Source organism: Moschus berezovskii, chromosome 27 (genome assembly GCF_049115385.1).
Source record: "Moschus berezovskii isolate FMDL1 chromosome 27, NW_MosBer_1.0, whole genome shotgun sequence".
NCBI lineage: Eukaryota > Metazoa > Chordata > Mammalia > Artiodactyla > Moschidae > Moschus > Moschus berezovskii.
The window spans coordinates 14,648,822-14,675,699 of NC_142486.1; the positions used below are offsets into that span (position 1 = coordinate 14,648,822).

Here is a 26,878-nt window from a genome sequence, read left to right on the forward strand (position 1 = left end):
TGACATTTTTACAACTAGTTTTGGTATAATTATTTTGATATTCTGAGTACCTCTTAACTGTTTCTTAATGTGTTTAAGGCACTTAATAACATTTGAAATTTTAGGTCTGTGACTTTAATGAAATGTTTAGATGTATTTAAATCTGATCAATGTTTACAAGAGTAAGGATATCTCATTTTAGAAATTCTTAAGTATTTATTATTTGCACATCTACGAATAATTAGAGGAATGTTGGCTACTTAAGGAATGTTGTTTGGTTTCTTAAATTAATAAACTGAAAATTAATCAAAATCCAAATGAGTATTTTTCTCCCAGCCCATAAGCCCTTTGGACATAAGAGAATCTATCAACATGATAATCCTTTTTACTCTGAGATTCTGAGAAAGAGAGTCATACGAATTTTGGTATTGAGCAGCAATTCACTTTATTAAATTTAATACATTTATCAAATGTTTTCAGAGTGCTATAAAACACTGTTCCAGGCACTATTTTTATCCACTGGATTAGGAGTAAGACAATCCATTTTCTAGTGACATTCCAGTCTGAGAAACTCGGAATAATTATCGCTTATTATCATGTCTAAGCTTCAATATCTTTTTCCATAAAAGAAAGCAACATCACCTAGTTGGATGGACCAAATGAATTAACATATGTAATTCCCTCCTCTTGCCCTCCTAGACAGAAATAAGTCATAACGTTAGGTTTCTGAGTAAACCACTCCTATGACTCCCTAGAATTTCTATGTAATAAATATATTTAGGATTCACTTAAATTAGAACATGTTGAAGGTAACAAAGAACATGAGAATGAATTCACACCAGAATGACATAATTTACTGTATGGTGAACATAAGCATAATCATTTATGACCCTAAGGATAGATCATAGATTCTAATTTTATGAAGAATTGGTAAAAATCCATGGCCGACTGGTCTCCTTCAGTTCAGACTCCTCTTTTCTGAAATTGTCCAAATTCTGCTTATCTTCTTCTGAAAACCCTGTACTGCTCTCCTTCTTTCCCTGTGTGAGATACACTGCACGCTGTTGAAGCCTTTAGCACTCTTTGTGGATTATTCAGGTTTTTTTTTTCTTGGTTGCATACTTTGATCAAAGGCTTCACCAACTGTAATTAATCATTACTTCTTTTAACCTATACCTCTGCTGTCTGAGACTTCATCTTGCCTCACTCTCTCTTCCTGAAACCTGAGAGCTCTATACTCTGCCTCTTTAGGGCAAATAAATCTTACATGTCACTCCCTTTGGTGAAGAGACACTTTCAGAACTTCTCTGTCTTGAAAATTGATCTCCATTACACAGGTATTTAAACATAAGATATTACTAGAAATCCTCCCTCACTCCAGTATCTCAGGGTTTTATTAACTATTTCATCCACTGATGTGTGGGACAAAAATATACTTGAAAAGTTTAACTTCCACGATGAAATGAAATCATTTCATTACTTTCTTGGTTTTTAGTATTTTAATTTTTTTAGAAAATTTACATCATTCCAGCTTTGACTTAAGGCCTATGATATCTAGTCCTTCACAGGAATAAATAAATGGGGAAGTCTTGAGCTAGGAGATATGTTAGAAGAAAGGTGAGAAAGCAAGGGGACTGGGGAAGGAAAAAAAAGAAAAAGAAAAAAAAAAAAGAAAGCAAGGGGACTGAGTTCCAACTTGGTCTCACAGCTTCTTCGGCCAAGACTGAGAAGACCAAGAGAAAAACAGAAAGCCCAGAAACAAGCAGCTCCCTAGATGTAGCTATTCATGGTTTATGACGGTTTATATTTACAATGCTTTGTAACATCAAACTGCGATTTCTGTCAAACAAGGCAGTGATCATAAAATTTAACCACCTTAAATTCCTTTTGGAAAAAGGTGGTACATAAATATACTTCAATAAATAAAGTGAATTATTAAACAAACTAGTAACACTTACTTGCACGTGTGCTCAATCACCTCTGACTCTTTTTGACCCTATGAACTGTAGCCCACCAGGCTCCTCTCTCCATGGAATTCTCCAGGCAAGAATACTGGAGTGGGTAGCCATTCCCTTCTCCAGGGGATCTTCCCAACCCAGGGATTGAACCCACAGCTCCTGCATTGGCAGGCAGATTCTTTTTCCCTGAGCTACCTGGGAAGGCCTTACACATCCGTAGTTGTTTATATAAACCAATAAGGCTCTTTCCTGGTTCTTTGCCTCAGGGTGGCACCACCGCTCAACCTCTGGTACAGCCCTTACTTCTGACTTCCACAGTGATGCAGAGAGGTGAAGGGATTTTTATAAAGTCCCTGTCAGTATAAAATAAAACCTCCTCTCTATTTAAACCTGCAAATGTAACAGAAATAACAATTTTGATTCAAAAATCTACATTTGCCATAGTAGGGAAATTTAAAGCTAGAATAACAGGATAGAAAAGTAGATTTCTCTGAATCACTTTTCAAAGTTCATCAATATGACCCTCAGTCTCCTCTAAGACTCATCTTAGAGATCCCAGGACCTGTTTGATGAAAATAATGCAAGGATTCCTAAAAAATAATATTATTACTGCCATATCCTATCACATGGCTTCTCAAATGATGGTACAGAAGACTTAGATGGTACACCAATGAATATTTTCAACTTCAAAATTATATATTTATTTTGATGGAAATTAGAATATAATTAGCATATAAAACTCACAATCTCCATAAATAATATTTCCTAGGACAAGGCTAAAAATCCTGAGTCCTATTAAAGAAAAATATTAAGTAAACATTAAGTATGATAAAATTGGTAAAGGATCCACACAAATGACTTAAGTTTGAGAAATATTGCTCTTTTCTGTTTATTTCAAGTTTATGTGACTAGTTATACTACACAATAGCCTCAATGAATTAATGTTTATATAATTTAAAAACTGTATGCTATAAAAATCACAAGGGAATAATGATAGGTCATTGTCTTCAGGATTTCTGGTCATTAAAAAAAGTTTGGAACATAACTCCTAATATAATCTTGTTTATAAAATAAATTATTTTCACTATGTATAACTTCTCCTGGGAATATAATATGCTAAATTTAAGGTCTAAATTTATTTGGCTTCTATGCATTGAAAGTTTATTTATAAGCTTTCTCCCCACTATGAATAATCTGATATTGAACAGGATGAAAAGGTCTAACCCAAATTTTCCTATATTTATATATTCATATGATTCCCTTACCACCCCCACCACCCCCATCAGGACAAAGCTAAAAATTCTGAGTTACGTGCTGTGGAGTAAGGGAAGGACTGTGGCTTAAGATTTTCTCACAGTTATTATATTCACACAATTTCTCCCGAGTGTGGATTTTCCTATGTTGATTAAGGTGTGCACTCTGGCTGAAGGCTTTTTCACATTCATTACATTTATAAGGTTTCTCTCCTGTGTGAGTTCTCTCATGCTGATTAAGATGTGTCCTCTGGCTGAAGGCTTTCCCACAAAAACTACATTCGTAAGGTTTTTCTCCCGTGTGAAGTCTATGATGTTCAGTAAGGGATGTGATCCGGCTAAAGGCTTTACCACACTGATTACACTTATAGGGCTTCTCTCCAGTATGAATTCTCAGATGCTGAGTAAAGGATGAATGCTGACGAAAGGCTTTCCCACACTCGTTGCATATAAAAGGTTTCTCTCCCGTGTGAATTCTCTGATGTTGAGTAAGGTGTATTCTCTGGCTGAATCTTTTCCCACATTCATCACACTTATACGGTTTCTCTCCCGTGAGGACCATCTGAGGTTGAGCAAGAGATGAGTTCTGGCTGAAGGCCTTCCTGCATTCACTGTGTTTCCCTTCAGTATGAATATGGCTGGTAAGAAGAAGATGTTGATTGAAGATTTTTCCACACTCATTATATTCATAAGGATTCTCTCTTACGTAGTTTCCCTGATAGTAAATCAGGTCTGAATTACGTTTGATGCTATTTCCTTGTGTGTCAGAATTAAGGGGTATTTTCATCGAAGGAATTCTCTGTTGCATAAGAAGGTTTGAGTTCAGATTATAGGTTTCCCCAAATCTACTACATTCAAGGCCTCTCTCCTGTGTGATCTTTTTGTGGGTAAAAGATACTTGTCCTAAGTATTTCTGCTGGTTTTCTTGGTTGAATTCTAACTGGTAATCAAAATCCCAGAGTCCACCTAAGATGGAGTACCAGAAACTGTCTCCTGTTAGTCTCTCCATCATCATATCATGGGTTCCATTTTCATCAGAAATATTATGGTTTGATTTTTTAATTTCTGGTCTATTCTCCCCATCTAAAAGAAATTCAGAACATATAAACACTTCAGTATTCTCTGTTTGAAAAAGAAATTGTAGCATAGTAAATCACCAAATGAAACTGACAGTAGTGCAGACAACAAAAACGTGGCATTGAAAGTTTTGAAATAACACCATGTAACAAGGGGAAAGTCTATAAGAGGATGACAAGAAGCAGTGAGCAGGGAGAAATTTTAAAATATGACTGGTAATCATAAAAAGAAGAGATCCATCAGGAATATACATAATTGGGAGAAAACGGGAAGGAGAATAAGAAATATCAGAAGAAAGTCTGTGCTCAGAGGTGGGAGACAGAAAAGACTGTATTTAGAGAACACAGGGCCAAGTCCAGGACCTTCTCAATCTCAACTGTGAATTATTCTATTGTAGTGCCCACTATCTGTTTATTTCAAAAGTATTTCTTCCTATTTTAAACTTTTGTTTAAAATGATAAAACTAATACTAAATTTTTGGCTGTGCTGGGTCTTCATTGCTGCATGTGGGCTTTTTCCAGCTGTGGCAAGTATTGTTATTCCTTGCTGAGTTGTGTCCAACTCCTTTCAACCCCATGAACTGTAGCCCATGCAGCAAGTGGAGGTTACCCTAATCTCCTTGTCTCTAATCCCACTCCCATTTTTTTAGAACCCTGCCCCATCTTTTCTATTTTCTACTTACACTCTCCCTGACCCCTTCCATTCAGCACTTTAAACAAGCTGGAATCATTCTTGCTTAGATTGATCCTGTTTTGACACTGCCTTCTAGTCTAGCTACCTGGTTCATCCAGTAAATAATCTGCCTGCAATGTGGGAGACCTGGGTTCAATCCCTGGGTTGGGAAGATCCCCTGGAGAAGGAAATGGCTACCCACTCCAGTATTCAGGCTTGGGGAATTTCATGGACTGTACAGAACTGAACTGAACTGAACAGTCCATGGGGTGGCAAAGAGTTGGATACAACTGAGCCACTTTCACTTTCTTTCTAGTCTAGCAGTCACCCTCTTTTTCTGCTTCACCTTCTCATTTGAGCTTCTTGTAAGAAATACCATATATGTACTAGCTGTACTGTTTTTTAGTTTTTGGCTATACCAGCAGCATGTGGGACCTTAGTTCCCTGACCAGGGATCAAACCCACACCCCCTTGAGTGGAAGTGTGGAGTCTTAACCACTGGACTGTTAGAGAAGTCCAACTACTAGCTCTACTTTTTTTTTTTTAACCTCCTGTTTACTCAGCATCTACAAAATGACTGTTTTGCTAATTACTCCCCTGTCACTTCTCTCGTTAATATCATTCCTAACCTTTTCATTACTAGATCCATCAGACATTTCCCATGTCTCACCTTAGCTAGGAAGAGAATTTCTAGATAGTAAATAGACATCAGCTAATGTCAAAGACAATGAGACAAGCAATACCCCAGAGGGCACACTAGAATGAGGTTGCACAAGCCAGACCATTCTATCTCAGTTCCTCCATCAACAGAAACATTTACCACATCCTTGTAAGATAAACAACTGATTGTGTCTCACAGGGAAATGCAAGAATGCAAGCAGTCTCCTTGGAGGACACTTCTAGGCTGCCTGCCCTGACAAGGAGGATAAAAAGAAACCACTTTTTCAACCTCATCTGTGGACCAAAAGCCTTGACCACCCGGGTACAGCTGATAATGAAGTCTAGAAATTTCTTTTCTATCATGCTGCACAGCTTGTAGTATCTTAAATTCCAAACCTGGGCCCTGTCAGGGAAAGCACTGAGTCCTAAGCACTGAGCTGCCAGGGAATTACCTGGAAATTTTCTTGAGTGTAGTAATTATTTTCTCAAGTTGGGAGTCTTTGGGTAGGGACATAATGGGAGATAGTATGGCTCCTTCACATGGCAGCATATGGGAAAGAACAGTTCAGGTTTCTGTGTGGGCACCTACATTGGCAATTTGCCTGAAAAGGGAGTTTTTCATTTTCCTTCTTTAGTTTCCTATTCTCCAGGTCCAGGATAGGAAGGTTTGTGGAAATAATGTTACTCATCATTGTCAGGAAAAGTGCTAGGGGTTCTTGACAAACTGCTTTAATTATCAGCCTCTAAACAGGGTTTAGAGTGCTGGGGTGCAACACCTGTCAGGCTAAAAATTTAGGTCCAATGAGGCTGAAAAAGGAATAAGTTTTCCTACCTAAGATAATCGAAAGCACTAAAAGCAAGAAAGACAACTGAGTCAGAGTCAGCTTCAGAAAGCTCAAGTTTGAATGACAGAAAACCAAGTCCAAATGATGAAACAAGGTGTCTGAGCAAGGAATCAAGATGAGAGACGTTAACCTGGCTTAATGACTCGGTATCTGGCACATACCCATCAGTCCACTGTTTCCTGATATAACCAGGCAGAGCACCATAGGTGGTTATGCCCACATAAGGCAGCTAAGATTAGGGGGTTTTGGATTTTTTTTTTTTGGTCAAGAAGTCTCATATTTAGCAGGATGGTTTAAAGGAGTAGAGAGTCAATATGTCCAGGGTTTCAAATACTTGATTAAAATGACAGTATGACATTCATAAACAAAAATATAATCTAAACTCTGGGAAGAGAATGTACATGAAATACTGAGGCTAGAAATGTAGAAATGGAAAAATGACATAGAGAAGCTACTTAAAATACAGTACTGTAGAATGAACACCAAGTCCATAAGAAATATGTGCCTTTAGAAGAATAAGGAATGAGAAAAGGTATTTAAAAGAGCAGATAGGATACCTATGATAGATTCATGTTGATGTATGGCAGAAACCAACACAATGTTGTAAAGCAATTACCCTTGCTTTATTAAAGCAATCACCCTTGTTTTACCCCTGCTAACTTATTAAAAATAAATAAATTTAAAAAAAAGAACAGGTTGGGAGACAGGAGAGAGGCTACAAGAGGAAAGAATGGTGTGAAAGCCAAGGTGAGAGACAATTTTCAAGAGTCAAGTCAACACAGTCAAATGCAACCTGATCATAGAACATGATAATGGTGGTTTGTTTTAGCCACTGGACTTGACTGGAAGGAAGTTAGTGGTAATCTCCAAGAAAAAAATTTTAGTAACATAGGTATGACAGGGATCCTATCACAAAGGTGAACAAGAGACTGAGAAGCAAGGCTATGGGTTTTAGACAACTTTAACATGTTTGATAATAAAAAGAAAAAAAATAATGAAAAATAGGTAAAAATGGTAGAGGGTTTTTGGTATGGAAAAGAAAAAGATTTAAAGAATCCGGAAAGGATGTAGAAACAAAAAAATAGTAAGAAAGTGCTTTGTGGAGATTTGCAATATCAAGGTATTTATGAACAAACTAAAACTTTCAAAATAATTTTTGTGTTCTGCAAATTTTTAAAATAGTAAGTATATATATATTTTATCTGTTTAATCAGAAAAAAAAACCCAGTCATTTCTACTTTGGAAAAATGTCAAATATGAACTGAAATTTTTTAAAGGCCTCTGCTGAGGCTGCTATTTAGTAGCTAAGTCGTGTCCAACTCTTTCAGACCCCATGGACTGTAGCCTGCCAGGCTCCTCTGTCCATGAGATTTCCCAGGCAAGAATACTGGAGTGGGTTTCCATTTCCTTCTCCAGGGGATCGTCCCACCCCAAGGACCAAACCCATTAAAAATGCCTTGATATCCTTTAAGTCCCAGAGGGAGATGTTCGGAGCACACTCCAATAAGTATTTCAAAAGTGACTATTTTCCTTCACTAAGTCACAAATACTCAAATGCTCTCTTCTCACCTGGATGAGTGTTTGGTGGGCTGACTCTTCCCATCATCCACCGCTCCTCCTGCTCCAACTGAGTGATCACCTCTGGCTTATACAGTTGATGCCCTGTTCAAGAGGAAAATGTGTATCTTAGAATTTTACACAGGGAACAAAAATCTCAGAACTCATTTCCAAACTTTTTTATCTTTCGGGTCTTTGGATTTGGAAAGGGTAGGCTTCTGAGGCAGCAAAATAAAGCTACCCATCTCAAAGTCAACACATTTCACCAGAGGAGAAAGGAGGAAACAAAGGTCTCTTTTCTCCACAACTGATTGGCTTTCTTCCATCCTGGCCTCATGCTTTCTAACTGTGGTGCTGAAGAAGACTCTTGAGAATCTCCTGGACTGCAAGGAGATCAAACCAGTCAATCCTAAAGGAAATCAACCCAGAATATCCACTGGAATGACTGCTACTGCTGAAGCTGAAGCTCCAATACTATAGGCACCTGATGAGAAGAGCTGATTCACTGGAAAAGACCCTGATGTTGGGAAAGACCAAAAAGAAAGGGAGAAGGGGGTGACAGAAGATGAGATGGTTAGACAGCATCACTGACTCAGTGGATATGAATTTGAGAAAACCCTGGGAGACAGTAAAGGAAAGAGGAGTCTGGCATGCCGAAGTCCATGGGGTCCCAAAGAATCAGACATGACTTACAGAGATGCCCTCCTTACCCAGTGCAACCAGATTCCTATAGTTTTCCAGCATCACGTCTCGGTAGAGGTTCTTCTGAGCAGGGTACAGCTGGTCCCACTCTTCTCTAGTGAAGTCCACAGCCACGTCCTGGAATGTCAGTGATTCCTGAAACATTCAAGTATATCCCTGCTCAGCCAGAAACCTTTTTTTTTTTTCTCCTTTACAGGGGCCCTGAAGGGAAGAGTCAAAGGTGGTGCAGTAGACAAAGGATCCCTAATTTCTTCCAGTGGTAAAATACCGAGCTGCTCTGCTTCCCCAGCTGATACAGCGAAGCAGTCTGTCATGTTCTGCTCTGTTGGTCAACTCCTTAAGTGCTATGCCTGGTTCCCTTTAATGAAAAATGGCACTTAGACCCCAAGATCTGGGCACTAGCTGTATCCAGTGCTACTGGAGTACCATTTCTTCTAGGCCCTCTCAGGGATCGTATCTAGGAAAGAGGGGAATACATACAATGATGTACATATACACACACAACTCCATATCCAACCCTGTATTTACTGATATTTATTAAACCCACAGGTCAAGAGAGTGACTAGTTTAAAAAAACAAAACGCCATGGGTCCATACTGATATCTCTAAATCTAATCTAACATAGCAGGGTTCATTCTATCTTCTCATATCTATAATTCCCTTCTCTGACCATGAGAAACCTGGCTTATCTTACCCAGGTGGCTCAGCAGTAAAGAATCTGCCTGTAATGCAGGAGATGTGGGTTTGATCCCTGGGTTGGGAAGATCCCCTGGAGGAGGGCAAAGCATCTCACTCCATTATTTCTGCCTGGGAAATCCTATGGACAGTGAAGCCTGGTGGGCTGAAGTCCATGGGGTCATAAAAGAGTTGGATACAACCGAGTGACTAAACATCAAATTGCCAACATCCGTTGGATCATAGAAAAAGCAAGAGAATTCCAGAAAAACATCTGTGTATACACACACAATTCCTTATACAACCCTGTGTTTAGCGATATATATTAAAACCCATGGGTCAAGAGATCAACTGGTTAAAAAACAAACAAACATGGGTCCATACTGATACCTCTAAATCTAATCCAACATAGCAGGGTTCATTCTATCCTCTCTTCTCATATCTGTAATTCCCTTCTCTGACCCATATCTCTCTTATCTTATAATTCCCGTCAAGAGAATTCCAGAAAAACATCTACTTTTGCTTCACTGACTACGTGAAAGCCTTTGACTCTGTGGATCACAATAAACTGGAAAATTCTTCAAGAGATGGGAATACCAGACCCCCTTACTTGCCTCCTGAGAAATCTGTACGCAGGTCAAGAAGCAACAGTGAGAACTGGACATGGAACAATGGCCTGGTTCCAAATTGGGAAAGGAGTACATCAAGGCTGTATATTGTCACCCTGTTTATTTAACATAAATGCAGAGCACATCATGTGAAATGCCAGGCTGGATGAAGCACAAGCTTGAATCAAGACTGCAAGAAAAATATCAATATTCTCAGATATGCAGATGATACCACCCTAATGGCAGAAAGCGAACAGGAACTAAAGAGCCTCTTGATGAAAGTGAAAGAGGAGAGTGAAAAAGCTGGCTTAAAACCTAACATTTAAAAAACTAAGATCATGGCATCCTGTCCCGTCACTTCATGGCAAACAGATGGGGAAATAATGGAGACAGTGAGAGACTTTACTTTCTTGGGCTCCAAAATCACTGCAGATGGTGACTGCAGCCATGAAATTAAAAGATGCTTGCTCCTTGGAAGAAATGCTATGACAAGGCACATTACTTTGCTGACAAAGATCCATCTAGTCAATGTGAAAAGTGAAAGTCACTCAGTTGTGTCCGACTTTTTGCAACCCCATGAACTATACAGTCCATGGAATTCTCCAGATAAGAATACTGGAGTGAGTGGCCATTCCTTTCAGCGGATCTTCCCAACGCAGGAGTCAAACTAGGGTTTCCTGCATTGCAGGCAGACTCTTTACCAACTGAGCTATCAGGGAAGCCCCCATCTAGTCAAAGCTATGGTTTTTCCAGTAGTCGTGTATAGATGTAAGAGTTGGACCATAAAGAAAGCTGAGCACTGAAGAACTGATGCTTTTGAACTGTGGTGTTGGAGAAGACTCTTGAGAGTCCCTTGAACTGCAAGGAGATCCAATCAGTCAATCCTAAAGGAAATCAGTCCTGAATATCCTTTGGAAGGACTGATGCTGAAGCTGAAGCTCCAATACTTTGGCTACCTGACGCGAAGAACTGACTCACTGGAAAAGACCCTGATGCTGGGAAAGACTTAAGGCAGGAGGAGAAGGGGATGACAGAGGATGAGATTGTTGGATGGCATCACCGACTCGATGGACATGAATTTGAGCAAGCTCCGGCAGTTGCTGATGGACAGGAAAGTCTGGCGTGCTGCAGTCCATGGGGTCGCAAAGAGTCAGATACGACTGAACTGAACTGAGTGACTAAACAGTAACAACAAAATTATGGACAATGTGTTTACTTATTTGCTCAATCCTAGATTGTAAAGAAAGTGATTTTGGTATTGCTAACACATGTGCTGTGCTTAGCCGCTCAGTTGTGTCCGACTCTTTGAAACCCCAAGGACTGTAGCCCACCAGGCTGCTCTGTTCATGGGGATTCTCCAGGCAAGAACACTGGAGTGGGTTGCTTGCCCTCCCTCCAGGGGATCTTCCCAACCCAGAGACAGCACCCAGGTCTCCAGCATTGCAGGCAGACTCTTCACAGTTTGAGCCACCAGGGAAGCCCAAGAATACTGGAGTGGTAGCCTATCTATCCCTTCTCCAGGGGATCTTCCTGACCCAGGAATCCAACTGGCGTCTCCTGCATTGCTGGCAGATTCTTCACCAGCTGAGCTACCAGGAAACATGCCTCTGCACAGAACAAGCCTACAAATGAGAGTTCAGTATTGAGAATTGTTTTGCTTTTAGCCTGAGGACATAGAGTACACATAATGATTTAGTTTCAAAAGTTAACTCCTTTTCAGCGTAGTTATATCAGTAATTTGAAATACAGGTTGGCTCACTTATTTCTGTTTATTTTCTATTTTAAGCTCTCCTTGCATACTGCCCACCTCCATTCCCTCTTTTTCACCCCTTTTCCATCTAAGTCCTACAAGTAACCAATCTCATTAGATGCAAGTTTATCCTTCCAATGTCTCTTTTCCCTCAAACAAGCATTTGATACATTTATAAATTTTCGTTTTCTCTTCTTTCTTGTACAAAGTAGCACATTATAGGTAATCTTTTGCTTCTGATTTTTTTCACTGAACACTTTATACTGGAAATCCCTCCACATCAGTTCATAGATTTGTTCCTCCTCCTTTTTTTATAGCTGTGTGGTATTGTGTGAATGTCCCACAATTTATGTAACTAGTCTACTAACAGACATTTTAGCTATTTTCTACTGTCTTGTTACTATAAATCTCGCTGCAATGAATTATCTTGAAAGTATATTATTTTGCTATTGTATATAAGTCTATCTCTAGAATCCATTCCCCACAAGATGTCTGGCAAAGGAGTATATGAATCTGCAATTTTGATACATATTGTCAAGCTGACCTCAGGAGGGGTGGTATCAATTGCTATATAACAAACCACCTCCAAATTTAGTGGCTCAAGACAATAACAATCATTTATTTTATTCACAGAATCTGTAACATGGGCAGGATTCAGCTGGAGTAGCTCATCTTTGTTCCATTTTGTTTCAGCTGGGAGGCTCAACTTTGGGCTGTAAGATTCACTTTTAAGAGGCTTTTTCCTGTGGCTGGCAAGTCGGTGATGGCTGAAAGCTGGGAGCTTGGCCAGGTGCCTTCGGTCCTCTCCATATAAGCCTGTCTACAGGCTGCCTGGGCTTCCTCATGGCATAGTAGCTGAATGCCAAATGCAAAATTCCCAAGAGAACCACCTTTCTTCATCCAGCCTCAAGAGTCACGTGGCTTCAGTTCCACCACAATCACAAGCCAGATCCAAGGGGAAGGAACACAATCACACCTCTCCTGATAGAGTAGTTAAATCAGTATAAGATGAGTCTATGGAATGGGAGAAATTATGCCATTTTCAGAAAATACAACCTGCTACTGTTTACCCTCTGAAGGTAAATATTCACATCCCTTTTTCATGCAAATTTCACTAATCTTCCCCAAGACCTCATGTTTCATCCCATTACAGCATCAATTTGAAGTCTGGGATCTTATCTATACCAGGTCCACAGGCAGATGAGGCTCTTGGAGCATAGTCCCTCAGGTACGGTTCCTTGAAAGCTTTCTATTTTCCTTTCTGTGAGCTGAAGAAATAGGTATTTGGCCCCACCCTCTATCCTTCACAAACTCAAAGTGGTGGGAAACTCATAGAAATAACTTCTATAGACACTCCCATTCAAGTAAACAGCATGAATTCTATAATGTAGCTGAGCTAGGCACATGTTGAGAGATGTAAATGAGAAACAGTTTTATTTTCAAACTCAGTAATTTCTGGCTCCTTTATATATATACTTTTTGATGTTTTAAAAAACTGAAATACTGTTGATGTACAATATTATATAAGTTCAGTTCAGTTCAGTCGCTCAGTCGTGTCTGACTCTCCGCGACCCCATGAATCACAGCACGCCAGGCCTCCCTGTCATAAGTTAAAGGTGTTCAATATAGTGATTCATGAATTTTAAAGGTTATACTCCATTTATAGTTATTATAAAATATTGGCTATATTCCCTGTGTTGCAGATTCTTGTAGCTTATTTTATACATAATAGTTTATACCTCTTAATCCCCTACTTCTTGTATTGCCCCTCCCCCAGTCTTTCTCCCCACTGGTTCTCACTAGTTTGCTCTCTAGATCTGCAAGTCAGCTTCTTTTCTGTTTTATTCACTAGTTTGTTGTATTTTTCAGATTTCACATAAAAGTGATATCATACAGTATTTGTCTTTCTCTGACTTATGTCACTGAGAATAATGCCCTCCAAGTTCATCCATGTTGCTGCAAATAGCAAAATTTCATTCTTTTTTTATGACTGAGGAGTAATTTCATTGTATACATACACCACATCCTTATCCATTCATCTCTTCATTGACACTGAGGTTGCTCCCATGTCTTGGCAACTGTAAATAACGCCTCTTTGAACACTGGGGTTCATGTATCTGTCTCAATTTGTGTTTTAGTTTTTTTGGGGGGTATATACCCAAGAGTAGAACTGCTGGGTCATGTGATAGTTCTATTCTTAGTTTTTTGAGAAACCTCCATACTGTTTACCATAGTGGCTGCACCAATATACATTGCCACTAACAGTGTATGAGGGTTCTCTTTCCTCTACATCCTTGCCAAAATTTGTTATTTCTGTTCTTTTTGATGACAGCCTTTCTGACAGGTGTGAGGAGACAGTGCACTGTGGTTTTGATTTGCATTTCCCTGATGATTAGCGATGTTGAGCATATTTTCATGTCTGCTTCCTTTATATGTAACAGTTATCTAGTTTATCTTTTCCTCTCACATTTTACTTTAACCAGCCAGAAGCTGACAGCTGGTACTTTTAATCTTCTACCTGAAAATCTCCTTAAATATATCATTGAGTCCATTAAATATAGTTCCTATTTTTCTTGTTACTGAAGGTGACAATGTTGACCAAAATTCTTTCTTCAAGTGTCCCCTTTGTTTAGCTCAGGACAAGATTTTCCTTATTATCCTTTAAGTCCTGTGAAAGGTCCTTTGCTGCTGCTACTGCTAAGTCACTTCAGTCGTGTCCGACTCTGTGCGACCCCATAGACGGAAGCCCATCAGGCTCCCCCGTCCCTGGGATTCTCCAGGCAAGAACACTGGAGTGGGTTGCCATTTCCTTCTCCAATGTGTGAAAGTGAAAAGTGAAAGTGAAGTCGCTCAGTCGTGTCCGACCCTTAGCGACCCCACGGACTATAGCCTACCAGGCTCCTCCATCCATGGGATTTTCTAGGCAATAGTACTGGAGTGGCTTGCCATTGCCTTCTCCGGAAAGGTCCTTTAGGGCCCTTCTAACTCTCCTGGAGGCCCTTTATGGTTCTGAAAAGAATCTTTTCCTTTCTATCTTCTGCCCTTTGCTCAGCTGGCTCTCTCTCTCTCTTTCCTGTCCCTCTCTCTTTCTCATCAATCTTTTCTTTTACAGCTTCTGGATTCTCAGTTGTAAGTTATAAAGGAATTCCCAAATTATTTTCTTGTGTAACTTTTGCAGCTTAGTTTTTCATATTTAAATATCTGATCAATTTGTAGACTGTTCTGATGTAAAGCATGAGGTATGGATTCAACTTTACCTTTTTCTACATGGCTCCACAGAAATATCATCGATTACTGAATAAATCATCTTTTCACCACTGGTTTGAGATGTGACCTTTATCATATGCAAAATTCCTATTTGTTCAACAAATATTTATTCAGTGCTTCCTATGTGCCACCTATAGGGCTTGAGATATACTAGTGAACAAGAGAGACTAAAATTCTCTTCCTTTATGAAACTTCAGCAGGGGAAAATAAACAATAAAGATGATGACTGAGTAAATTATAGAATATGCTATTAAACAACGCTTGTTCTTTGGAAGAAAAGCTATGACAAACCTAGACACCATACTAAAAAGCAAAGACATCACTTCACTGACTAAGGTCCACAGAATCAAAACTATGGTTTTTCCAATAGTCATGAGCAGATGTGAGAGTTGGACCATAAAGAATGTTAAGTGCTGAAGAACTGATGCCTTCTAACTGTGGCGCTTGAGAAGACTTTCCTGAGAGTCCCTTGGACAGCAAGGAGATCAAATCAGTCAATCCTAAAAGAAATCAGTCCTGAATATCCACTGGAAGGACTGATGCTGAGGCTGGCTTAATTTGTGACGTTAATTTGCGGCAGCAGAGGTCCTCAGGTATATTAATAATTCCATTACCTCCAAGTGGTCAGTGACATGGGCATCATTCATTGTTTGAAGACTGAATGGCAAGTGTTTAAATTCTAGTGAGCTGTTTAAGGGAAGGGTGATTTAAAGAATCCGCCTGCCGATACAGAAAATGCAGGAGATGTGGGTTTGTTCTCTGGGTCAGGAAGATCCCTTGGAGTAGGAAATGGCAACCCACTCCAGTATTCTTGCCTGGAAAATTCCATGGACAGAGGACCCTGGTGGGCTACAGTCCATGGGGTCACAAAGAGTCAGACACGATTGAGCACGCACACATGCACTATTAAAAGATAGTCTACGGCTTCATGTGTTGCCTTTACAGCATCCAGCACAGACATCAATCTACAAGCTGATAAAAATGCTGAAGGAGAGAAGAGCTATAAAGAGGTACGGAAGGTGAGTGGGAAACACCACATACAGATATGTCACATCTGTCACAAGAATCTCAAGGGCTTTGGACTTGCGGGGCTTAGTTCTTCCGAGAATTGAAAAATAAAAGTACCTACATTCTGCGAACCACCATGGCATTTCAGAGGAGAGGAAAACAACTTACCTGGGGCTTCCCTGGTGACATGGGTTTGATTCCCGATCTGGGAAGATCCCACATGCCTCGGAGCAACTAAGTCTGTGCACCGCAACTACTGAGCCTGTGCTCTAGAGCCTGGGAGCTGCAACTACAGAGCCCGTGTTCCCTAGAGCCCATGCTTGGCGATAAGAGAAGCCATCGCAATGAGCAGCCAGCACACCTCACCTAGAGAGTAGCTCCCACTTGCCACAACTGGAGAAGAGCCCCCACAGCAACAAAGACCTAACACAGCCAAAAAAAAAAAAAAAAAACCCCAAAAAACAAAAAATAAAATTATTAAAAAAAAACAAACAAAACTGAACTTGCCTGAGACATGACTGTCTGTGATCCAACATTCATTTCCTTCTCTGTAATTCCTTCTTGGGAAAGTATGGCATTCTGAGAGGGCATTCCTGCAAAAAGAAGAACCTTGTCAAGGAATGATATTAAAGCTGCACCTAAATCTTGCACCTTTTGTCTTGTATCAGGATGGCAGATGGTTTAGAGAGAAGTCCTCTAAGACATAAGCCTAAAGGCTGGGTGACGTAACTGTGACATTCTTGTTCCTCTATTACACTGAGGAATTTAAAGTATGGCTGTGTCTCCTCTGTGGTACAACTCCACTTGTTGTGACATATGGGAGGCTCAGGGGTGCTCACTGGTTTTCAGCACTAGCTGACTCACTTGGGGGCAGATTTTGAAAAGAAGCCAGTGCTCATCCTCTCTTCCCTGAAATTTGGATTTAACAATCTCAGGTGAACCTGGGCAACAGCATTTTAAATTCTGAAGTCCCAAATGATTCCAAGTGGCAGACGAGAACCACTGAGATGATGTGATCCAGAGAACATATGTGGAGGAGTTATTCTTACTCTTAAGGGCATAAACTCATCCCTAAACTCAAAGTCCAGGCATCTCCTCTACTCTCTTCAAGATGATCCTTCTATTCCACTCCTAGGCATATACCATGAGGAAACAAATATTGAAAAAGACAGGTACGTGTACAATGAACATGTACCCTATGTTCATTGCAGCACTGTTTACAATAGCTAGAACATGGAAGCAACCTAGATGTCCATCAAGAGATGAATGGATAAAGAAGTGTATGTGTTGCATATACACATGGAATATTACTCAGCCATAAAAAGGAATGCATTTGAGTCAGTTCTAATGAGGTGGATGAACCTAGAGCCTATTATACAGAGTGAAGTAAGTCAGAAACAGAAAGATAAATATCACATACTAACACGTATACATGGAATCTAGAGAGATGGTACTGATGAATTTGTTTGCAAGGCAGCAGTGGAGAAACAGACATAGAGAATAGACTTACGGACATGGGGAAAGGGGAGGAGAGGGTGAGATGTATGGAGGGAGTGCCACGGAAACTTACATTACCATATGTGAAATAGATAGGCAATGGGAATTTCCTGTATGTCTCAGGGAACTCAGACATTGGCTCTGTATCAACCTAGAGGGGTAGGATGGGGAGGGAGACGGGAGGGAGGTCCAAGAAGGAAGAGACATATGTACATCTATGGCTGATTCATGGTGATGTCTGACAGAAAACAACAAAATTCTATAAAGCAATTATCCTTCAATTAAAAAATAAATTAATTTCAAAAAACAATTAAAAAAAAATAGATGATCCTTCTACGCCTTCCCTGCTGGCTCATTGGTAAAGAATCCCCCTGTTAATGCAAGAAACACAGGTTTGATCCCCGATCCAGGAAGATCCCACACGCCGTGGGGCAGCTAAGCCCGTGCACCACAATTACTGAGCCTGTGCTCTAGAGCCCATGAGCTGCAACTACTGAGCCCACATGCCGCAACTACTGAAGCCTGTGCACTGGAGAGCCTCTGCTCTGCAACAGCAGAAGCCACCGCAATGAGAAGCCCACGCACCGCAACTAGAGAGTAGCCCCTGCTCGCTGCAACTAGAGAAAGCCTGCACACAGCAAAGGAAAACCCAGCACAGCCAAAAATAAACAAATAAATAAAAAATAAACATTAACAATTATTAAAAAGATGACCCTTCCAATACAGAAAGGAGATTTCACTCTTTTCATTTTTCAGAATGTTCACCTTCCTTTTTGAGTACCTGGATTCAGTCCTCCACGAGGATGACTGCACCTCTTTGCAGTCCTTCAGCTGTAATGTCACCAAAGCCTTATTCTCTTCGGGCACGACAGTCAGGAGACACACCAGTTCTAACAGCTTCAGCAGCCCTGTCAGTCCCTGAAGGCTGATTTTCCAGTGCCTTAAAGGCAACAGCCAGTCCCAGGTATTAAAGGTGCCTGCTCTCATGAGAGGGTCAGGAGCCCGTGGATATCCATGAGAGTGATTTCTGCTTCCCAGGGCAGCCACTCTCAGGATCTTGCCTTGTTCATGTACAGTTGAGATGTGGACGTTCCTGAAGTTGGCTATTACACTGTTGTTGTTGTTTTTCGCTAAAGGCATCAATCCTACACATACATACGTCACTATGATATTCGAATCTGCCTCCCGGCAGAGATCTTGAGAGATACAATTTCAGGCTGAGCACCTGTAATGAGATGCATCAGAGTCAGCAGAAGAACTCCAGCAGTGTTGGTCCCCTAGAGACCTATGGAGTCTAAAAAGAGACGTGCACACTATTCATTGATAAAGACAGAGCATCGCAGGAGGTGAAATTCATTAAAACAATCAAAAAAGCAGTTTTAGAATTTCTCAAAGAGCAGAGAGATACAGAAGCAGGAACTACAACAAATTTAGCCTTAGTCCTCTCCCACCCTCTCCTCGGAACAGAAAACAGGTGGTCCTTTCCCACAGAAAGACTTTCAAATAGAGTGGCTTTCTCCTCAGAAAGAAGAAAAAAACAGGCATTTCACCAGGACCAATAACAGAACGAAATGTATTGATCTGTTAATAATCAGGAGAATATATTTGTTCTCTGTTCACAAAACTTGACCTGAAAAACTCTCAAAAACTACTGATTGAAACAAAGAATAAAATTTCTGAGAAGTAATAGGAAGAAATAAAGGAAACAGTGGTTCCAATGGAATGGCCCTGTTAGAGAAAGAAGCCACTCAAGCCAAGACATGTCAGGAATCTAACATTTTACAACCAGTTTTCACTAATAGAGAGCTTTCAAGAATAATTTACAAGCACTTAAGGATCAGGTCCTTATTTTATCAAGCAAAAACTCTAAAAAGGTCCCATGGAATGAAGAGACACGTTTAATTTACAAGAATGTCTTGGGGTTTCAAACCCAATCACCTGAAAACCATATATTCACAACAACAAAAACTGCACTAACCATGTTAGGAAGACAGGTTTCTCCTCCTATGAACCCAAGGGAATGAGGAATATTTCAAGTATATTATACACTGTATACAAATATAGTTAGTTTGAGAGTATTTTTTATGGCATCTGATGGGAATAGGGTTCCATAAAACACACCTTTGGAAATGCTGATCGTAAAGATCTTTCCTTTTATTAACTTCCTAACAAACTACTTTATTCTACTTTTATAACAGCACAATATTGCACTGTACAGATCTTCCACAATACATTTAACCACACTCATAGTTAGCATTTAAGTGGTATCCCTTTCTCAAATTACAAACAATATTGTACTGAACATCTTTGTACACACATCCCTGTGCACCTGTGCAAGTATTTCAGCAGGACAGTTCTTAGAATAGAATTTCTGAGCCACAGAGTGAACTCACTTAACATTTTACTAAGCGTAGTCATACTGCCACTCAAAATACTTCCTCCATTGTACAACTGGGGCCCTGCCCCTCTGCATTTGCCTCAACACTTTGTTAGCACCAATACTGATATACTTTCCCAGTCTAAAGGGTGAAAAGTATCTTTGTCTTTATTTGCATTCTATAATTACTTATGAGGTTAAGCACTTTGTTTATTCCGTTCCGCTTCGTCGCTCAGTCGTGTCCGACTCTATGCGACCCCGTGGACTGTAGCCTACCAGGCTTCTCCGTCCATGGGATTCTCCAGGAAAAAATACTGGAGTGGGTTACCGTTTCCTTCTCCAGGGGATCTTCCCGACCCAAGGATCGAACCCGGGTCTCCCGCATTGGAGGCAGACGCTTTAACCTCTGAGCCACCAGGGAAGCCCAAAAGGGTACGCTGCGGCTGCATGGGCCGGGAAACGAACCCGGGCCTCCCGCGTGGCAGGCGAGAATTCTACCACTGAACCACCCATGCACCGGTTTCCTGTAATTCATCTATAAATTGCCTGTGTGTATCCTTTGTCCACTTTTTTTTTTAAAGTTAAGATTTTCACCTTTATTATTTATTTGGCTATGCTGGGTCTTAGTTGCGGCATGTGGGGTCTTCAGCTGTGGCATGTGGGATCTAATTCCCTGACCAGGGGTTGAACTAGGGCCCCCTGCATTGGGAGAGCAGACTCAGCTACTGGATCACCAGAGAAGTCCCACACTTTTCTTTTTTCAACAAGTCTCTTTACATACTACGGATACTTTCTCTAACACATGTTGCAAGTATTTGATGTCTCTAATTTTAAGCCCTTTGCTCTTTTCAAATACAGCAAGTATTTTTCAAAATATTTGGCACATAGGCTTTTCTGATATAATTTTGATGTAATTTAATTAATGCATTTTCCCCAGAGGGTTCTGGGTCCTGTCCTGGCAGTTTGGTATGCCCACAACATAAAGAGCAAGGACGGAAGGCAAAGCGTATGCAATATTAAGGTCATAAAGGGCTTTGCTGTTGTTCAGTTGCTCAGTCATGGCCAACTCTGCAACCCCATGGACTGTGGCATGCCAGGTTTCCCTGTCTTTCACCAACTCCAGGAGTTTGCTCAAACTCAAGTCCATCAAATTGGGGATGCCATCTAACCATTCTGTCCTCTATAGTCTCCTTCTCCTCCTGCCTTCAATCTTTCCCAGAATCAGGGTATTTTCCAGTGAGTTGGCTCTTTGTATCAGGTGGCCAAAATATTGGAGTTTCACCTTCAGCATCAGTCTTTCCAATGAATATTCAGGGTTGCTTTCCTTTAGGATTGACTGGTTTGATCTCCTTGCATTCCAAGGGACTCTCAAGAGTCTTCTCCAACACCACAGTTCAAAAGCATCAATTCTTCAGCGTTCAGCTTTCTTTATAGTCCACCTCTCACATCCTGACATGACCACTGGAAAACCACAGCTTTGACTACACTGACCTTTGTTGGCAAAGTAATGTCTCTGCTTTTTAACACGCTGTATAGGTTTGTCACAGTTTTTCTTCCAAGGAGCAAGCAAAATCACTGCAGATGGTGACTGCAGCCATGAATTTACAATATGCTTGCCCCCTGCAAGAAAAGGGCTTTGAAGTCACTGGTAAGAAACTAAAACTTTATCCTGATGGTGTCAGGGAAGAATACAAAAGTTTTCAGCAACAGTGACTTTCAATATTCTCCATTTAATAAGAGCACCTACTAAGTGCCATGATCAATTCTGTCTCTTGGAAAATGGTAATTTTGTACCTTTAATATTTCCCACAATTCAAAGTAAGTAAAAGAAACAGAAAGTTCATTAAATCAAAAGACACAATTATGGGGATCTGCTTTGCTACATATTAAAACTTATTTTATATTAAAACAAAATGGTATCAGTGCAGAAACTGTGAGAGCAGTGTAACAGGCTAGAAACAGATGTGAGTATACAAACGTCTGTAGAATAGATGATAAATGTCTTTTCAATTCAGTGGGAAAGAGATGATGACAAGATCACTGGGGAAAAAGGCATTTTTCTATCTTACAGGTTATCACAAAATTAATATCCAATAGATTAAAATGTAAAAAAAAAATTATTAAAAAAATCCTTTAAAAGTATTAGACGAAAATAAAGGTGAATCTCTTAATACTCGTGAGATGGGAAAAACTTTCCAAAAATGATACCCACCCACGCCTATACAAAAATAAATTGCAGAAAATATTAGAGGAAAATAGGTTTGTAATCTTGGGACTGGGGAGGCCTTCCCATGAAAGAGGAACAGGGGGTCGGAGACGCCGGAGGGCGCCGCCTGCGGGGCTCGGAGTCGAGGGCTCCCCGCCCGCCCAGCCCCCGCGCCCGCCACCCGCCCGCGGGCGCCACACTCACCCGCCTGCACAGACAAAGGGCGCCGCGGGCGGCTCCGCCCCCTGACGCCGCCGCCGCCGCCCGCCCGACCGAGGCGGGAGAGGGTGATGAGGGCCCTGATGCCTGAGCCAATGACGCCCGGTGACGGGGCCCCCGGGGCTGGACCAGCCGCCGGGGCCAGCCAGGCTCTGACGACAGCCTCCCCGCAATGGCGGCCGCGCCGCGCTGGCTCCGGCTCGGCGGTACGCATGCGCCGGCGGTGCCGGGCCCTACCTCTTCCCACAGGCCGGGCTGGGAACTCCCGCCCGCTTCCCCCGGTCGGCTTCTCACCAGGGCCGCGCTGACTGCCCGGTCCCCGGCCCCCGCTCCCGGCCTCGCAGAATTGCGCCTTCGGAGAGGACCCAGGACCCTCCTAGAGCCCCTGACGATCAGAAGCTCCAGCGGGGGGCGCCGCGCGGTCCCCTAGGTGACCACACAAGTCGTCGCTCTCCTCAGTGCTGAAATACCGCCCCTTCCCCAATTTTATATGGACGAAACTAAAGACATAGTAATAACGATTGAATACATAATACAAGTATACTGATGAGAAGAATGGAATTCTTTTAACGGAGATAAAATTGGAATTCGCCAAACTCGATTGCAAATGCTTATTTGTTAATGCAGGCATGCAACGGGGAAGGGAGAGACTTTTGAACAGTGCTGGGAAAACTGGATGTGCACATGCAAAGGAATAAAATTGGACCTTAGACTTAACAGCACATACATAAATTAATTCAAAACGGATCAAAAAGCCTAAATGTGAGAGGTAAAATTATAACACTCTTAGAAGAAAACATAGGAGTGAAGCTTCACGATGTTCTTTTGGCAGTTATTAATATTTCTTTTAGATGGCATCGAAAGCACAGGCAACAAGAGAGGAAAAAAATGGATAAATTGGACTTCAATATTTAACACTTCCGTCCATCAAAGAACAGTAATAATAGAGTGAAAAAACAACCCACAAAATATTTGCAAATCATTTATCTGATAAGGGATTAAGGTCCAGAATGAATAAAAAATTCCTGTCAGTCAACAACAAAGAGGCATCCAGATTTTAAAATGAGCAAAGGGGTACTTCCCTGGTGGTCCAGTGGTTAAGACTCCATGCTCCTATTGCAGGGAGCCTGGGGAACTAGATCCCACATGCTACAGCTGAAGATTCACCATGCCCCAACTGAGATCTGACACAGCCAAATAAATAAAAATGAATATTTAAAAAAAAATAGGCAAAGAAATTCAATTGGCGTTTTTTCAAGCGAGGAATACAAATGACCAATCCGCACACGAAAAGATGTTCAGTATCACTCGTCATTAGGGAAATGCAAGTTAAACTGCTATGAGGTACCAATTCACAAACACTAGGATGACTACTATTCAAAAAACAGAGTACAAGTGTTGGCAATGATGTGGCGTAATCGGAACTCCTATGTGTTACTGATGGGAATGTAAAATGATATAGTTGTAAAATGATACAGTTGCTGTGGAAAATAGTTTGGTGATTTTTCAAAACATACAAATTCACTGCAGATAGTGATTGCAGCCATGAAATTAAAAGATGCTTGCTCCTTGGAAGGAAAGTTATGACCAGCATATTAAAAAGCAGAGACAAAGTAATGTCTAGTCAAGGCTATGGTTTTTCCAGTAGTCATGTATGGATGTGAGAGTTGGACTATAAAGAAAGCTGAGTGCTGAAGAATTGATGCTTTTCAACTATGGTGTTGGAGAAGACTCTTGAGAGTCCCTTGGACTGCAAGGAGATCCAACCAGTCCATCCTAAAGGAAATCAGTCCTGAATATTCAATGGAAGGACTGATGCTAAAGCTGAAACTCCAATACTTTGGCTACCTGATGTGAAGAGCTGACTCATTTGAAAAGACCCTGATGCTGGGAAAGATTGAGGGCAGCAGGAGAAAGAGACGACAGAAGATGAGATGGTTGGATGGCATCACCGACTCAATGGACATGGGTTTGGGTGAACTCCGGGAATTGGTGATAGACAGGGAGGCCTGGCGTGCTACGGTTCATGGGGTCGCAAAGAGTAGGACACGACTGAGTGACTGAACTGAGCTGAATGTATAATCTCACATCTTCTTTATCCATTCATCCATCAGAAGACACTTAGGTCACTTTCATGTCTTGGCTACTGTGAATAATGCCACAGTGAACATGAGGGTGCACTATATTTTCAAGTTAGTGTTTTCATTTCTTTTGGATAAATACTCAGAAGTGGAATTGCTGGATCATTTAATAGTTCTGTTTTTATCTTGTTAATATTTATTTGGGACACGACTGAGTGACTGAACTGAACTGAAATGTAGCCAATTCCATTTTGGGGTGGATAACCAAAAGAATTGAAAGCAGAATCTCAAGAGAGATATTTGCATCTCCATGTTTGTTGCAGTAATATTCACAATAGCCAAGAAGTGGAAGAAATCCAGTGTTCATTCACAGGTGAATGAATAAGCAAAACCTTATTCATTCAACCTTAAAAAGGGAGGAAATTCTGAAACATACTACAACATGCATTAACCTTGAAGACATTATTCAAAGTGAGATAATTCAGTCACAAAAGGACAAATACTGTTTGATTCCACTTACAAGCGATACCTAGAGTAGTTAAACGCAGACACTGACAGAATTACAATTGTTGCCAGGGGCAGGAAGTGGGATGAAGATGGCTGGTTACTGTTCAATGAATACAAACTGTCAATTTGAGAATATGAAAAGAGTTCTGGAGATGGAGGAAGCTGATGGTTGCACAGAAATGTGAATTACTGAATGCCACTGAAGTTAAAATGGTAAATTTTATATTATGTATTATTAATACCATAAGATGAGAAAAAAGAAAGTTGGATCCTTATATCTGTTTCTACATTGAATCTCCTGAAATATGTTTCTAAGAAAATTTGGCTTCACATAGATACTTAGTTGGAAAAAAAGAATCCTTTAATAAGTCTTCTCACATAATTGTGACTATTTTTCTTTGATACTCTACCAAAGGCCATTCCCTTCTCCAGGGGATCATTTCATCCCAGGGATCAAATCCAGGTCTAATGCATCACAGGCAGATTCTTTATGGTCTGAGCCACAAAAATCTATTTGTCTCATTCCCCCAGTGGATCTTGAACTCATGTATGACTTTGTAATGTCACACATTGGCCATTTGGAAAATAACTATTTAACAAGTTACCTAAATCAGTAGATCCTAGCTGGGTATGATTTTATCCTCCAGGAAATATTTGGCAATGTTTAGAGATTTGGTTGTCAAACTCTGGAGCTGCTACTGACATCTACTGGATAGAAGCTAGAGATACCATGAAACATTTCACAGTGTACAACAAAGGATTATAGAGCTCCCAATGTCTACAGTCCTGAGACTAGAAAACCCTAGTTTATTTAGGGCTGCCATATTTCACTATAAAATATAAAAGCTTATATTTGTTAATGTCATTACTAATCTTTTTGGGAAAGTTTGTTAAGTATTTGGAAACTGTCAAAATGGTAGATACGAGTTCTCCAAAAACTTAAAGCTCAAATTTTATCATTTACAACATGTATTTTCAGTTCATTTCCTTTGTGTTACAAAGCACACTTCATTCATTTTTAAGAACCTGTCTTAGAAATAACCAAGCCTAAAAAACTAGTATTTGTCAGTTGTTTTTACAGTTGAAATTGACATTCCATAAAATAAGGAGTTACTATTTATCATAGCCACATAACTTGTTTTACTCGAGTGCCATCACACATGGTATAAATATTTTATGGATACTCCCTACCTTGATTGAGCTTCCCTGGTGGCTCAGTCATTAAAGAATCTCCCTGCAGTGCATGAGACCAGAGTTCGATCCCTGGGTCAGGAAGATCCCCTGGAGAAGGAAATGGCAACCCACTCCAGTATTCTTGCCTGGAAAATCCCATGGACAAAGGAGCCAGGTGGACTATAGTCCATGGGGTAGCAAGAGTTGGACATAACTGAGTGACTAAACCACCACCACTACTACCTTGATTCAAGTAGCAGCAGATTTATCTACCATTGCTTTAGAACCATCAGTGCAAATGCTAACCCAGTGGAAAAGCAAATTAACCTGAGTATTATTAGAAAAAAGTTGACCGTATGGGCTCCCTGAAAAAGAGTCAGGGATCCTCAGGGGCCCAGGGACTATACCTTGTAAACTTCTGCTCTAGATTTATGTGAGAGAAGTAAACCCCTGCTTGTTTAAGGTACCATTAATTAGGTTTTAAAAAACAAGTTAACTTGTACTTCTAGTTTTCAGATTTTCTCCTGCAGACTTGCCAAAGAGTTGGCAGTAACATAGAGATACTCTTATTTTTTAAAAATCCTCTCTTTTTTCCAGAGTTATTGAGATATAATTGAAAATTATAAAACTTTAAATATAGATAAAATTGAAAATATAGATAGAAATTGTATATATTTAAGGTGTAATGTGGTGTTTTGATATATATACACACACACATTGTGAAATGATAACCACAATGAAGCTAAAATACCCAACACCTCACATAGTTACCATTTTGTGTGTGTATGTGTGTGTCTTGGGGGGAGA

The 26,878-nt window shown here is 40.5% G+C and overlaps 2 protein-coding genes and 1 non-coding gene across 5 annotated transcripts in view; 1 reads left to right on the forward strand and 2 right to left on the reverse strand.

Moving 5' to 3' along the window:
• Positions 1 to 391: 391 nt before the first annotated feature.
• Positions 392 to 22,483, reverse strand: ZNF713 (zinc finger protein 713). 3 transcript variants are annotated; one of them, XM_088832979.1, is made up of 6 exons: positions 22,296 to 22,483; positions 18,290 to 18,733; positions 16,519 to 16,604; positions 8,712 to 8,838; positions 8,014 to 8,106; positions 392 to 4,273 (listed from the first exon to the last, which is right to left on the reverse strand). In XM_088832979.1, exons 3-6 carry the CDS (start codon positions 16,600 to 16,602, stop codon positions 3,231 to 3,233), a joined length of 1,347 nt encoding a protein of 448 aa, XP_088689105.1. In that variant the 5' UTR covers positions 16,603 to 16,604; positions 18,290 to 18,733; positions 22,296 to 22,483; the 3' UTR covers positions 392 to 3,230. The 3 variants fall into 3 exon arrangements, with proteins under 3 accessions (XP_088689105.1, XP_055264800.2, XP_088689106.1); XM_055408825.2 differs by lacking the exon at positions 18,290 to 18,733; XM_088832980.1 differs by lacking the exon at positions 22,296 to 22,483 and having other exon boundaries at positions 18,290 to 19,518.
• On the reverse strand, positions 20,330 to 20,400 carry TRNAG-GCC (transfer RNA glycine (anticodon GCC)). Its single transcript has one exon. It is a non-coding gene; the product is annotated as a tRNA-Gly (tRNA).
• Positions 22,484 to 25,063: 2,580 nt separating the features above from the next.
• SEPTIN14 (septin 14) overlaps positions 25,064 to 26,878 on the forward strand; it is a 34,690-nt gene continuing 32,875 nt past the window's right edge. Inside the window, exon 1 of the mRNA XM_088832796.1 lies at positions 25,064 to 25,111. Coding sequence (XP_088688922.1) covers positions 25,064 to 25,111 — 48 coding nt within the window. The remainder of the gene's footprint in view (positions 25,112 to 26,878) is intronic.